At 38.3% G+C, this 15,782-nt stretch overlaps 1 protein-coding gene across 24 annotated transcripts in view; it reads right to left on the reverse strand.

The window, feature by feature from the left end:
* Positions 1–15,782, reverse strand: part of RIMS2 (regulating synaptic membrane exocytosis 2) — a 370,897-nt gene that overhangs the window by 177,540 nt on the left and 177,575 nt on the right. For 16 of the 24 annotated variants that reach the window (XM_081873938.1, XM_081873935.1, XM_081873944.1 and 13 more), the window contains 6 exons: positions 8,774–8,838; positions 6,985–7,104; positions 5,366–5,465; positions 4,119–4,242; positions 1,565–1,611; positions 156–268 (listed from right to left, as the gene is read on the reverse strand). In XM_081873938.1, the coding sequence (XP_081730064.1) occupies positions 156–268; positions 1,565–1,611; positions 4,119–4,242; positions 5,366–5,465; positions 6,985–7,104; positions 8,774–8,838 (569 nt within the window). Of the gene's footprint in view, positions 1–155; positions 269–1,564; positions 1,612–4,118; positions 4,243–5,365; positions 5,466–6,984; positions 7,105–8,450; positions 8,660–8,773; positions 8,839–15,782 lie in introns of all 24 variants that reach the window. The other 8 variants (XM_081873920.1, XM_081873930.1, XM_081873931.1 and 5 more) reach the window with 1 other exon arrangement.

The raw sequence follows: 15,782 nt of genomic DNA on the forward strand, positions 1-15,782 counted from the left end.
TGGGGGTTGCCTGTAATTCATGTTGAGAAATAGCTGAATAAAATAATTAAGGATGGTAACAACTTCAGTATATAGTTACCTGGCATTTTCCATTAACAATACTTTATTACAAGCAACAAAGTAAATAAGAGCAAACTGAACAAATGTTTACATACTGAAAGTTGTCCAGATAAGAACTGTGGAACATCCCTCAACATGCCTGGACTCATGGGAGAAGTGACTGAAATAGAAGGCCGGTCCATTTTTTGAGATTCAAACGAACTAGAACCTGAAAGTAAAATTTATTTTACTTTATTAAACATATTCTGATTATATAAACATTAAGAAAAGGATCATTTGAACAAAAATACATGAATACACAGTGTGTTGAAAAGATAACAGATAATCTTAAAACTTGATTTAATCTCTAAATATGAACACGATGAGCAAAACAATGGGTATAATTTAGCCAAAGCTAAGCACTTAAAGATCCATTATATTAATGGAAACTTAAACATATGCTTGAATCATTGGGACTGGATCGAAGTCAAATGCTCTGTATCTTGAGGACTGCAGCTCAATTGCTATCACCTATATTAAAAATCCTGCAAAACAAGAACTTGTTTCTGAATATTTGGGTTTGGCAGGATAAAGTCTCCTCAAATAAATTGTTTACTTGTTATATTATTCTTAGAGTAAGTCAAGGAAATAACATTTTGCATTTTGAAAAAAATATTTTTGGTTACAAGCTTTTTTCTCTCCAGTAAGAAGATGCTATAGGGGGTCTTAAAATCATTATGGTTCTTACATCCAACAATCAATTAATGGCTGATACAATTAATTATGGGTTGTATCCAATGTTGTACAAGTGGAAGTCCAATCATGCCTCCAGATGGTCAGGGGGACGAAATGAGCATTGTGGGCTATATTTTCCGGGGCTGGAGTGGGAGGTAATTGAATCCAATAGGTGTGGAAGAATCTGCCCTGTTTGGGATGATTCCCCCAACCAACACTAAAGTGAAGAAGAAAACAGCATCTCAATTTTACACAGCTGCGCAGATGAATCTGCCAAAACTTAAGGTTTTGAGCTGTCACTCCGATGTTGATGTTGGCATGCTCTATTCTTGATACCTGGCATATACCAAAACATTAATAAGATCCATAAAGGCCAAATATTCAATCACTTTAAAATATTTGTATGGTGTAGTATTTTCTCTAAAATATAAAAATACTGATTTTAAATATTGAACATAATGAAATGCATTTTATTTAATAAGGCTGCAGCACACAGCATTAACAAAAAAGCAGGAAATTGAAGTTAGGATTGACGTCAATCCTATTTTTACCCACTAGGTTGTTCTTCCCTTTTTAATAAAGAGAAGAGTGAATTTATAAAAGAATGCCAACCCCAGCATTAGATTTCCTGACTTCTGATAGTTTATTATTGAAGAATGATAGAAAACGTAGATAAGACACATAGAAGAGCGATACCTATACAGATACAGACAAAGAGGCAAAATTTAGAAGGAACACAAACATCTTTTCAATTTCCAGCTTGCGTCCAATCGAGAAAAATGAAACTTACTGGACTCCAACTGTGCATGTGTACTGTCAGGTATTCTGGGAATATCTCTGCAATTATGAAAAACAAATCATGTTTATACTTTATGGAACTTGAAGATAGAATATTACACTGCAAAATCACAGAAAATATACTGTTGTTTTTTCTATAAATATATAAATATTTCCATAGGTGTAAATACAGTATGCAGTTGTAAAGTGTGATAGAGATAGTTGTATAACATAAAAACTAACAAGAGTATCTTGGAAATTTATTTATTTATTTATTGTCTACCCTTCATAAACAAACCCCATGGTAAATTACAATAATTCAAAATTCAAAACAGTCAAAATGAATTACAGTCACAAGAACAGTGTACAACTGATGAAGTACACTCCAACTTCATATATATGTAGCAGGTCCCACAAATGTCTACTAATATCCGATAATGGGCAACATGTCAACAAAACGCACTGAAAGAGATCTAAGCAAACCATCTAAGTTGGATATTTTCTAACAATGGCACCCAAATCAGGTCAGAAGTGAGAAGCATTTTTTGTTCCAGTAAACCAAACTATCTCTCACCTCTTCAGCTCTCTCTACAGCCATATGGAATGACACACACACACACACACACACACACACACAAAAATGCACAAATTCTATTCATTTCAATAAGACGCAACTCTGCTTAGATTTTATTTATTGATTTAGTTCCATAAAGAATTACATCTAGAGTTATTTAGCTTTTGAATGTGACTCCCTAGCTCTGCAATTTGAATGGTCTGGTTTACATGTAACAACAAGAAACTATGGTTTCATTAAGAGAAAAAGCTTGTAAAATATTCTTGCCTACATCTTTCCAATCCCCTCTGGTGAACAAAGCAGGATATCAAACCATGGTTTCAGTCTGCTTGGGGCTTTCAGAATGCTCCCTGTTGTTGCCACTGCCACCAGACCAGGTGGCCCAGGCAGATGGCACAAGCAAGCAGACTGGTGGAGCAGGCAGGCATGCACACACACACACACACACACACACACACACACACACAGTTTAGGCCAACCTTCCTCCACTCCCACTATTGTAATTGTTGTTGTTGCCACCACTGTTGTGGGGATGGGAATGAAGAGGATAAAGACTTTTGTCCTTCCATGTTGTCACTGTGCCCCTACCAGAAAGAAGCCTGGATTTTGCAGTATGGTGGTAGCTGCAGGGTGGATGGGGTGAGGGGAAGAAAGGCTTTGTTCTACCAATGGTAGAAGGACAGCAGGTTGGGGGAGCTGTGAGGAGATGGAGAAGAGAGGTATGGAGCAAGGTATAAAAGAAAGGGAGGTGGCTGGCAAGGGGCTGGTGTGGTGGCAGGAAGTGGATGCTGATAGGCAGTCTCAGCAAGCAACACAAGCTCTAATCTATAGCTTTAGGCTTACAAATGAATCAAATGAGAAGAAGAAGAAGAAGAAGAAGAAGAAGAAGAAGAAGAAGAAGAAGAAGAAGAAGAGGAGGAGGAGGAGGAGGAGGAGGAGGAGTTTGGATTTGATATCCCGCTTTATCACTACCCTAAGGAGTCTCAAAGCGGCTAACATTCTCCTTTCCCTTCCTCCCCCACAACAAACACTCTGTGAGGTGAGTGAGGCTGAGAGACTTCAGAGAAGTGTGACTAGCCCAAGGTCACCCAGCAGCTGCATGTGGAGGAGCGGAGACGCAAACCCGGTTCCCCAGATTATGAGTCCACTGCTCTTAACCACCACACCACACTGGCTCTTCCAAGAGCTTATTCTTAGGAAAATCATTAAACTCATGTGTGAGTTTAAACTCATGTGGGAATAACTAGTGGGATGAGAAATTGATTTTATTTATTTGTTTAAAATGTATAGTTCATTTTTATACTATTACACGATCCTCAGAGTGACTAAAAAAAATCAAACAATTAGATACTCTAAAACTAATAATACAAAACTAGAACCGCCATTCAGAATAAATACCGACAGAGTCACATGAAGATTAAAAGCCGTCGGTGTTCATTAAAAGTTTGGGTAAACAGGACAGACTTAGCATGGTACCGGAATGATTATGATACAGTCATGTCATCAGACCAGACTTCTCTGGATACCAAATTCCAAAAATGTGAACCGTCACAGATGCCCTCTCTCCAAAAACCATCTGCATAGCCTCCAAAGATGGAGAAATGTGGCCTTAGAAGATTTTGTTAATCAGAAGTCATGTTTGTGTGGAACATGAAGGGCTTCAATCTCAGTCAAAAGCAGCCCAGAAATAAATTGAAAACTAATTCAGATCTTTCAATATTGGCAAGATATGATAAATTCTAGGTAAATAAATCTGGCGGATAAATTTTGAACTAGTTGATATTTCCAAGCACTTCAAGAATAGCCCCCTATAGACTGTAGTAATCAATAAAGGTACCAAAGGAAGAAGGAAGAGGCAAGCTGAGATTAAAGAAGCTGATTCATTACGGAACATTCATATGTACAGAAACAAAGCTGTGAAATTCAGTTTGGAGCCTAATTTTGTAACGCCTGTGTATATTCTAAACAATTCATGAAGGGAACCTATACTTACCCAATTGGCCTTGAAACTACAAGTTCCACTTGTGGCTCTGGTTTGGATTCTAGAATGATGTTGTACACTTCTTCAAAGGTGGCTCCTTGTAAAAGCCTTCCATTCCATTCTAACACTTCATCACCTGCAATGGTAGCCATAAGAGTTTGTTTCAGAAGGAAAACTTGCCTGTAGGTTGTGTTCTTGCTGAATTGCTCACGTTTGACTCTTTTTTAATCTAGAAAAGGTTTTTTAAAGTTATGTATCAGCCCTAACATTAACTAATAACACAGAAATATAATTCAACCCAAATATGAATTCCTTGTAAGAGAATATATTATTCTACAGGAAAATGTCTGTGAAGAAAGACAGGTTTCCTACTCATGTAAATTAACAGAATAGCCTCAAAATAGAACAGCTGCTCCATTGGTTCTCTTCGTACTGCTCACCTTCTCTTACATTCTACAGAATAACTGAATTGAAGGCATCCATTCCTAGATTTTTCAAAAATGAACACACTAAGATAATAAGCCATCTGCATGTTAAACAGAGTTATAACAATCCTGTACCGGTTGGTGAGACCATCAAGTTGGGAGCATAGTTTAAGCAAGCTCCACTTTAGGCTGAGAACTAGAAACAGTATGTATGCTATCTTCAAACAAAGGAAAAACTGTCACTGGGTCCCCCTAACAAAAGAGCGGGAATCCCTGGCATATGACTTGCATGGTATGAGGTACTTTCAATCTGTTTTAGTATTTTAACTTTTGTAATAAAAAAGGGTTATTAAAGTAGAGTTGTAATTTTTCTTGATTTTATTGGTTTATCTTTTGTAAACCACTGTGATGGGGGTTTTTTAACAATCAGGCAGTATGTAAATTTTATGAAAATAAATAAATAAATAAATAAATAAATAAATAAATAATATGACATCCCTGGGGGAAAGAAAGCAACAGAATAGAAATTAGTATAAATTAACATAATAAAAAATGTAAGTAAGCTATGCCACAGAAGCAGAATAACTCAAAGAATGGATAATCTCAACTCTTCCAAAGGAATATAAGGTTTGATTTTTTAAAAAAAATGTTTAAAATACAACCACAACTTTTAACCCTCAAATAAAATATAAAAATTAGAACAGATGAAGAGATTAACAGTGTTCTCAACAGCATAGAAGTAAATTCACTGCATTTAAATCACATAATGCACAAAAAAACAATCATTTTTGACACTGCCCAGTTACATAATTCAGCTGAATGTTCCTCTCATACCTGGCCTAAGGTGTCCCACTGTATCAGCTAAACTTCCTTTTTTTACTTTGGTGATAAATGCACATAGCCGACCTGATTCAGTCATTTTTCCTCCTACAACCTGTTTGGAAGAAAGAGTGGGGGTGGGGGACACAGCAATTATTCATTCACTCAATTTCTATCCCATTCTTCCACTCAAGTGAGCCCTGCAAAGCAAAACACTTTTATAAAAAATTAAAAGCATTTTAAAAATCTGAAAACATATTAAAACAATAAAATATATTCACTGCTAAGAATTTCAAGAAATAACTCCAAGTGCCCCAACTCACAACCCTCTAAGTTCTTCTAGAAGCACACTATGGTCAATTGTATAGAATGTCACTAAAGATCAAGGAGAACCAACAGGTTACAGCCCACCTTCTTTCTCCTAATAAAGGTAATCAAAAGGCTGTTTTGGTGCTAAAACTGAGTCTGAAACCAGACCTATTTCCTCCAGGCTCCTGCCCGCAGCTGACAGGCTCCTACACTCTTGATAACCCAGGAAAGGCTGCACCCTGACTCTTGAAAGACAGTGGGCATAACCGCCTTAAAGAGTAGGAAGGAACTCTTCAGGCCCAACGGAGTGCACCTCATAACTATGGGTAACGGGCAATGGTTGGGCAACGTTAGGCATGGCCTTTTGGAATGGCTGTCAGACCATGAAGGGTCTTTTCAAGTGTAAGTAGTCTTGGCAGTGAGACTGTGATTTTGCAGTCTCGGGTGGCGGTTTCAGGTCTTGGGCGGAATCCTTTAGTCTATCTTCTCTAAATGGAGGGGGCGTGAAGCGGTGGCCTCCACCCCACCCCACCCCCGCGGCGGTGATCCCAGGGTTCCCTGTTAAAGGGGCTGTTTTGAGGGAAGTCATTGGCCTTATGCTGATAGGTTGTCAGTGGTCTCCCCTGCGTTGCAGCAAAATGGGGGGGACGGGCTCTCTGCTTAAACATATGTTTTCCAGAGTCAGGCCAATCCCCACACATTTTGGATAACCCTGATGTTCCCCAGATCCCCGGCTGGGGACTGGGAGGGATAAACGCCCAGTGCCTAAGCCAAGGTCTCCCTATATCTGAATCTTTAATAAAGTTGTGGCCAATTTTAATCCCATAACATGTCATGAGTCATTATTCCACTAGGGAGTCGCCTGTTCACACAAAGAGTGAGGTGTTATATCTATCCCCTCCTACTTGATTTTGCCAGCCATGATGAGTAGGGATCAAGAGGGCACATAGTTAGCCTCGTTGCTGCAAGTGTCCTGTCCATGTTCTCAAGCAGCAACAACTGAATCTGACCCCATAAGCTATAAGAAGATATGGACCTCCAATAGATCTGCACAAATTCTGGCATCAAGTTTGATATAGATCGAAGTGATTTTGCCCTCAAATTGCTTCGCATATCACGCACAGCAAGCTATTGACTGAACTATTGTTAATAATACCAAATACCATAGTCATGCAACCCAATTTCATTGAAATGGATGTTGCCCAAGATTTTAGTAATGTATGAAAAGGTAATATGTCTGTATAATGTAGGATTCTTGCATCAGAACTATACCTTTAACCACTAGGATTCAACTGATAAATATATTTAAGAGCTCAGTTACCAACCTTCAATCCAAGCATTGCTCCAGAATCTCTAGGCACACTTCCATCTTTTAGTCGCTTGTTTAACAAAATCCGACCAATTAAACGGTCTCCATCTTTGGATGGTTGCCAAGTTACAGGATGCTATAGTAATATAGTTAACAGAGAGGGAAATCAGTAGAATTCAGTCTCTGAAAAAGTCTCAGTATCAACTTCATTCCCGTTTGTCAGTTTTAAGCATTGTGAAATGGCTATGATTACACCACTACTGGCTTTATATTTATATGTAAAGAATTAGAACTGATATCAACCTATTAGGTCATCCAGTTACTCCTTAAACATTTTACATGATTTTATTCCAAATGTGTCTACACCAAAGCTCTACTCTAAAGCAATTTATCAATTAAGACAGATCATTATGGATTAACCATCATGTTATTACTGTTCTAGATGTCACATTCCTTTTGTATCTATTCAAAATATTATATTTAAGCTACATTATGGATTATGGATTAAATCTTAATTAAAGAGATTGAATTAAAATTTAATTCAACTGAGATAGTCCAAAAGTGTTTCATTACATTTCTTTTATTTTATATTTTTGTTATACTATACTTAACAGCCTAAATCTAGGCATCCTTACCTGAAATAACTCCCATCATAATTTTAACAGAACTTGCTTCCAACTGCAGGTACCTAAGTTCACAGTCTAGTATCAATTTAAGTTTAAGAAATGCACAGTAATTTCATTATTAAATACTTCATTTACCACACACTCTTTATAGTGTATGGTAACTTAAAATATATATTTTAGCACCTTTGGTTTGTGTAATCATAGCAATTTTTCACAGCTGTGTATCAGTTTCATGCCCTCACACATGCAGAAATCAGCATGCACAAAAATTATCCCTCATTAAATTTAATAACACTAAAAAGCCTCAAATAAAAGGTGAAAACAACAACCAAAAACACAAAGCAGATGGCAAGGACAAATACTACTCCATGATGCACAAAAATGACATGGCAACAAAACAAATGAACAAACATGACATTGAAAGGGAAAAAAGAAAAACAACTTTTCTGTGTAAACTTATGTAATTTTGTCCCCACCCATTTTTTCCAACCTGGGAATTAAACTATTAATTTAATTTCAGCCCCAGGGGCATTTAGCAGTAATCAAACATGCCAATCCAGAGGAGATCTCATTTTTAAAAATCACTTTTCTGGTTTAAGGTGATGATCACCAAATACTATTGTGGGACCATAAAAGTGATGTTTATTTTTAGTGCCTGAATAATGTTTTCTCCTTATGCTTCAAGATGTAGAAACAAGAGAGCAATCCAGTGTTTGTGGTTTTGTTTTTCTTTTCTGCACCTGAAGAAATGTTAGATTAGACCTGCCTTATTATTACTGATCTGGTTTAATGAGTGACAGAGAGCAAACAAAGACCAAATGAGCAGATTAAAATGCAGGCACCACAAAGCCAGTACCTTTTCACTATGGCTATGCTCCTCATTTAGGGTCGTGCTACTACAGGTGTCTACCCCAGAGTCTTTAATCTGAGGCTCAGACCATTCCAAGTCCTCTTCCAAAGAGTGGCCACCAAAATACACCATTTTCTTTTGTTTTTCAGATAAGGTGTTAGAGTCCGACAAAACTGCCTGCTCACTAGTTTTTCTTTTTCCCCTTTGACTGTCCCCTACAGGTGTGGGATAAAAAGGATACAAAAAAGAAAACATGCAGAGATGTAAATAAAACAAAGGAAACATGAAATGGTAAAGGAAACTGAATGGTAAGGCTCCACATGTCTCACCAAAGACATTGGGGATGCCTCACTGCTATGCCAAGACGTATGGTCCCAGTTGTAATCCATGTCTCCTGTGAGGATCAGACAGACAAGATAGTGCAGTAACGGAAAAGTGAAAGAAAGGACAGACAGATATAATAGACTTTGCATTTGTGTATCATCCTGCCTTTAGAGGTTTTTGCTCACTACCATATTTTCTAGAAAAAAGCAGAAATTCCAAAAGAATGAAGCATATAAAGTGTGGAAGACAGTGAGTGAGAGTGTGCTTGCACATTATCTAGATACATGGCATGTCAATGTGAAAGATTTGGTGTTTCTAACATCACTTTACATTCCAAATTTCACAAATGTGTATGAGAATATTAGAAACATTATGAACGAGGGGGACGACTTAGGGCTGATATCATAGAACATTGTAAGTTTTCCATTTATTTCAAAAGGGCTTACGTCTAGGTGTATGTGCTTAGGATCAGGATAGTTGGCTGTGCTCTTAGATCATTAAATTGGAAATAAGCTCCACTGAAATCGCTGGGATGCAGACAGTAGAATGAAACAGGCTGCTGCCAATATAGGTTCATGACACAATTGGTTAGCACAATGCTTATTTATTTTATTTGTGGTTCGAGGACCCGACCACCGCGACGTGAAAAGAAGACACAGGGACACGTGATATAAGGTTAATGGGCTAGAAAAGGCCACAACTTTATTGATTACAGCAATGAAAAGGTATTGGCTTAGGCATTGGATCGCGAAACAAGTGGGTTTATTTACCAGGGGTTCATCACCTGTTGATGCTAATCCAACTATAGGCTCACCCCTGCTGTCACCGAGGGTCGTGCCATGGCCTCCCGCCAAGCAGGCATCGGACAGAATACACGACCGCCAGATTCCTTTAACGGAATACCCCTAAACATTGAAGGCATAGGCGATGGCCACACCTAGCACTTCGACACACCACAGCACATTATTCCAATGCCTAACCGACCCACCAATACCACAAAAGTTGTGACGATTGCTACGAGGTAGGCGAAAAAACCAAAAAGCCTAATGCCAAATGGAAAAACTCCTACCAGGCCCCCCGTGCAACCGGGGCGACCAACCTAAGGTCCATAGCAAGGCCAATGACCTAAGCCCTAACTCAATGGGAGTGGAGGGTGGGTGACTCGCACAGGACGACGAAGAGAAATGAGGCCGGGGAGAGGCTGACGCTGCAGCATCAAGGCTGCTGGACACGCCCCCCCCACGGCACCTGGTTGGACGGCCACCGGGGGGGGCGTGAGCGCCAGCCAGGTGAGCTGGAGGCAGGGGGCTATGCCCCCTGCTAGGGGCGGTGTTCAGGCTCCCGCCCACAACCACTCCCCTCTCTTTCAGGGAGGAGAGTCTTTATATTAGTGACAAACCAATACAGCAATGCAGATGTATTAGGGCGGAACATTGGATTTTCTGCCACATACGCAGCCCCACTAGGAGGTGTGGGGCAGTTTCTTTACCTATTTTGTTGCACCAGCACCAGGCTGGCACAGAGTATCAGATTCCTCTCCCGGATAAGGTCCAGCCCTACTCTGTCCTCAAAATGTTCTGCCACAATTTTAGCAGGTGAATCAGGGGCCTTTGCTGTGGCCAAGCCCCATCACCTACAGAGCCAGCAGAGGAATATCTCCACCAAACCCTAACACCCAGAAGCACTGTGGATAGATTAGTATTAGTCTGCCCTTCAGCTGAGATGTATATCAACTTTGTTAACACTGGACTAGAAAATAGCCTTAGAAGAAACTTTTTAAAAGTCATGTTCAAACTTTTTTCCCCTAACAGCAATAATATAATAATAAATATAAACAACTACAATGAGGGGTTTAGAAATCTGCTTGGTTGAGAATGTGCTGTATAAAATATGGCTTCTAACATCTGACAGATTCACAGAAACTTTAGTTCATCAAAGGTTACATTAGAATAAACAGCAAGTTTATAGCTTTCATGGTTGCCAAAGCAAACCTGAAAATAAGTAGACAGCTTTTACAAATTTAATTTATTTAAATTATAATAGTGCCATGGTGGTAGGGCAAGTGGGCTCATGCATGGGACTCTCTTTTCTTTGTACAAGTCTTATTCTACTGTACACCCCACCCCATGTAAGCAAAATTACCTGCTTCAGTTCAGAAGACATATATTTCAAATTTTGGTTAAAAACATCTTTCAGGTGATGCAACAAAAATTAGGCCATAAAATGTGCAATATATCTTTCCAAAAGCCACATTTTAGTTTAGCAGTAGTGGAATTTAGGGATTTTTTTAAAAGTGCAGATATCTAAACCCCTTAACTATAACAATACATCTAAATAATGTAATGCTATGCTACATCCCACTATGCTGCCAAAATGTTTTCAAAATGTTGACATACCTGCCAAAAAATGATAGACTGTTAAGAAAGAGTACAAAATAATCCTAGAATTAAATTTTGTTAAACTGAACATCAGCATTCATATGCTAAGTTATAAAAATTATAAAACTGTTTTTAATCTAAAACAATCTTAAAAAAAACTATGTAAATATTATTTTATTAAGACAGTGACATAATTCAATGCATTCTTTCATGTTTCGTTCCTCTTCTCCTTCACCTCTTTGTATGGATGCAACAAGTTCTAAGTAAGGGATGGGGATAAACATGTGGAGGGACCTGGAACAAAGAGGGGGGAAATAGGAAGGAGCAGGAGACATTTTTAGACCTAGCACTTTGACAACAAAAACATCAAATGTTCTTGTATGTGTCAAAGGTCACTTCCCTCTACAAAAGATCCAACATATTTTCTGCAGTGTTCAGCAGAGCTACAACCCTGCATTCTAGGATATTTAGCTCTTCAGGTACATTTGAGACCTGTAATAAAATGTAGCAAGCAGTGCTCCTGTTTGCAATTCCAGTCTATGTAATACTCCTTTCCACCACCCACCATTCCCACCCACCCCATCACTTAGCCAACACTGCATCTCCATTGCACTGGGCTCTTTTGGATCCCTACCCCTAAATATATTTTCACTTCTATCAACTTCCTGTTTCCCTCAAACCTGCTGATACCTTCCTCTTCTCCATGGGCGGTGCCCTTTCAGCTGCATAAGGATTCACACTTGGGGAATAAGTTTTTAATATGCTTTTAGTATGCTTTTGCTTTTAGTATGTAGGAAAGTACTAAACACTTCACCACTATGCCCTACACTTCTCAGAAATACAGAATGCTACTCTAAAGTGTGATTTCTGGGACATTAAAGCTTCTGAATTTAATTCAGTTCTAAAAATCCTGTGATGGTAGTCAGAGGTAAGAAAAGAGAGATTTTCACTTCCCCGTAAGCTTTATCCTCACCCCTAAACAATTTTCTGCTCTAACTTTAATGCTACAAGGAAAGCTTGAAGACACTGATGACAACTCAACAGTCTTAAATTCTTAATTGTGCACAGGATTGTGGTTTTGTGGACGGAAAGTTGTGCAGAATTCACACGCAAAGGATTTAGAGCAAGGACCTTAAAATTAGTCTTGGTAATTGGCAGTTCAAATATGCAACAAAGAAAAATGAAGAATAATTTGGCTTCAAAGATACAAGGCAATAAGGATGAAGTTCTACTAAAAGGGGAAAGACAACTTGAAACCCAGCCAAACAGGCAGGGTATAAATATAAATAATAAAATTCTTAAAGAAAACTGCTTCAAAAAGACATAAGTATCGTGAATAAAATCCTGTATTTGTATACATAGGACTAAACTAGGTGTGACACTAAATGCATCACTTGCAGTTACATTTTCTTTTTACACTAATAGAAAGCCTGAGAGCCCCCAATTTAATCAGGATCCTGTCACATGAGGAAAGAACCTTAATACTTTCTTCCATTTCCACAATCCTGACAAAAATTGCCCCTCAGAGAACAGTAACTAAAAACCATGCTCTGCAGCCCCAACAAAAATCAGAGCCCCCACACCTTACACACACACCATTGCAGATGATTTTTAGCTAGTACAGAAGACAATCATCTGAAGATTACTGAACACAAATAATTGGTTGAATGGGGAATACCTGACTAGGCAGATGTACACAGATCTCAGGACTGTAGTTGATTTACAAGCTGAACATGAGTCAGCAAAGTGATACAGCTGCAAAAGCAGGCTAATGTGATTTTAGACTGCATTAAATAGACCCATATTTTCCAAGTACTGTAATAGTTACACTTTATTCAGCACTAGTCAAAACTTCATCTGAAATATTGTATACATTTTCAGTTGTTGCACCTTAACAAGGACATAGACAAATTGGAATGAGTTGAGAGGAAGGCAATGAAGAAATAAATGGTCAGTAGAAAGAAAAAAACAAATGTTTGTTTGTGCATACAGCTCGTGGTTAGTGAGAAAAGAGCTCAACCACAAATATGGGTTTGGACAACATGTTAAACCAAACCTTAGCTTAACTCAGGGTGGTGGACCACCAAAAAAGACCAGGAACAAACAAAGCAGCAGTGAGTTCCTCTTCAGGAACTTGCACATTCATATGGTCCCAGAAAGCCACAATTTGGTTTACCATGTGAAGTCCATTGATTAAATAAAATTGAAAAAAGAAAACCTAATACTTTCTATAAAACTAGTTGTAAATCCCAAATATTTACAAATTTCTTAAAGGTATATATATATTTAATTATCCTGCAGGGAAGCCTGAATAATAGTTACTGAAAAATAATACCAGTGTCATTGACACAGATGAGTTAATAGTCTGGTTCGCACACAACTCTAAACCATGGCTTATTAAATTATGCTTTGTTCATCTGAATCCTGTCTAGTAACTTAATTATGGTTTGTTTACTGTCAACAAACCTCAATCTGAAGCCATGGTTATAAACAGTTCAGCTGGGTAAAAGCAATGGATTTCAACAGACATCTAAAGCACAGAATAGTAGGCACCTGTCTAATCACTGTAGACACAGAGTTCCATAATGCTAGTGCAACCACAAAGAAGGCCTTGCTGCTGGTAACCACACACTGAATTGTGTGCAAACCAGTCTAATATGGCTGATCTTGTTTATTTCATAACATATTCTAATTTACTAACCTTTTCCCATGAGTCTGACTAGTATGGACAGCATAAGAATTACAGCAGTTATACAAACTGCACATAAAGGTCCCGTATTTTTCGCTCTATAACACGCACCCGACCATAACACGCACGTAGTTTTTAGAGGAAAATCCGTAGGCATGCCACCCGTAGGCATTCCCTCCCTAACACGCACAGACATTTCCCATTACTTTTTAGGAGGAAAAAAGTGAGTGTTATGGTGCAAAAAATACGGTAACTGAATTATTTACTACAGTTGAAAATTAATTCATGTAGCTAACTTTATCATTATCAAAGACATTGTGGTTTCTCTGCTTCTGAAACATTTACTTAAGAAAAAGAAAAGGAATTCCATCTTTTTTCTGTTGTCAGCAAGGGGATGCATTATGCTTTCAATCTGCCCATCATTTAAAGGATTTACAAATTAGCAGGCAGCAAAATTCCCTGTTCAGGTAGGAGAAGCCGAAGTCAAGCAACTAACATGGATAGCAGTTGGGAAGGTCCCATTTATCCTTTCCTTATCCCCATCCAAACTCCCAAAATGGGAGTGATAAATTATCACTGATAATTCCTCACCTGGAAGAAATGCTAATACCAGCCAGCCATGCTTCTTCACATACTTTCCGTCAGGAGTGGAGGCCCAGAAGCAAACACTATTTCTACTGGTCAAAGATGTTCATAAGAAGATGGCAGGCAGCAGAAAAGCAGAAAGACTGCCTGGACTGCCCCAGAGCAATGAACTGTTCTGTTCAGACTGAGAAAGCAGTCAAGAATAAACTTTACTAGGCCAGACTAATACCTAGATGGCTCCATGTGTAACCTGATTCCTGCAGGGATGGAAGCTCCAGCGCTATTCCCATCTCCTGCATTGATGTATCCAGCAGTTGGCTGGATAGTTGGCGGTTGGAGGAGGTAGGTGGAAAGATAGTAAAATACTATTTGAATGCAAATCCAAGCTTTAGAAGTTTGGGGTGATTATCTACTACACATGTTCACAGGAGCTTAAAAGGATTGTTTTCTAAATCTACAATCTGTAATGCATATCTATTGTCAAAACATTACCTCAAACCATGTTAAACCATAATAGGTCCTTAGAGTTTTTTTATGCTACATTAAATCTTAAAAATAACCAGAAAAGAAAACCAAGAGTTATACACCAAGATAAGTTTTATAAAAAGAGATAGTGCTTACATGGAAGTGTTTGCAAGTACAAGAGCATCATCTCTAGAATCAATTCTCATCTGTAACTTAATAGGCTGCCTGTTCATCGTAACTGAGGATCATCAAGATGTTTATTGACTTAAATCATGTTTCCCACTCTCGTCCTTTTCCCAATCACACTTAGTGATTTTTGCAACCAAAACTAGAGGATAATTGATCTTAGAATTTGGCTTGTAGTATGAGGTAACCAGCCAACAAATCAAACAACTTCAAAGTTGATCAATGCAACAAACAATTATATACTTTCTAAAAATCAGTATAAACATTTAATATATATTTTTAAAGCAGATCCAGCTTTAAGCAAAATCTTAAATATAAATAGTTCAACAATTTCAGATTGGAAATTACAGCAGCCATTTGCTGCAAGGACTTTAATGGGAAGAATATACAATTTATATGGCCAAACATACATACAGTTCTGTGTGATTTTCCTCCATGGCCTCCCTTCCCCCCAATGAAAAGCTGCCTCACTCAGTTGTCAGTCTGAGCAAAGAAAAGCCGCATGGGTAATGGCTTATATCTTAAACCTTTCCTGTTGTTCTTTAATACATGGCAGAATAGATATTGGTATTCAGAATCTTTTCCCCATGGGAGAAAAAGGGGAGAGTTGAGAAGCAGCTTATTTTTGTTCTGGGCAAACTGGAAACTAATTTAGGCACCTTTTGGTTACAAAGCACAAGGAGGAAAATGGTATGGAATTCTAGATCTACT

The sequence above is a fragment of the Podarcis erhardii genome (assembly GCF_964252035.2).
Source record: "Podarcis erhardii genome assembly, chromosome: 8".
NCBI classification, from domain to species: Eukaryota; Metazoa; Chordata; class Lepidosauria; order Squamata; family Lacertidae; genus Podarcis; species Podarcis erhardii.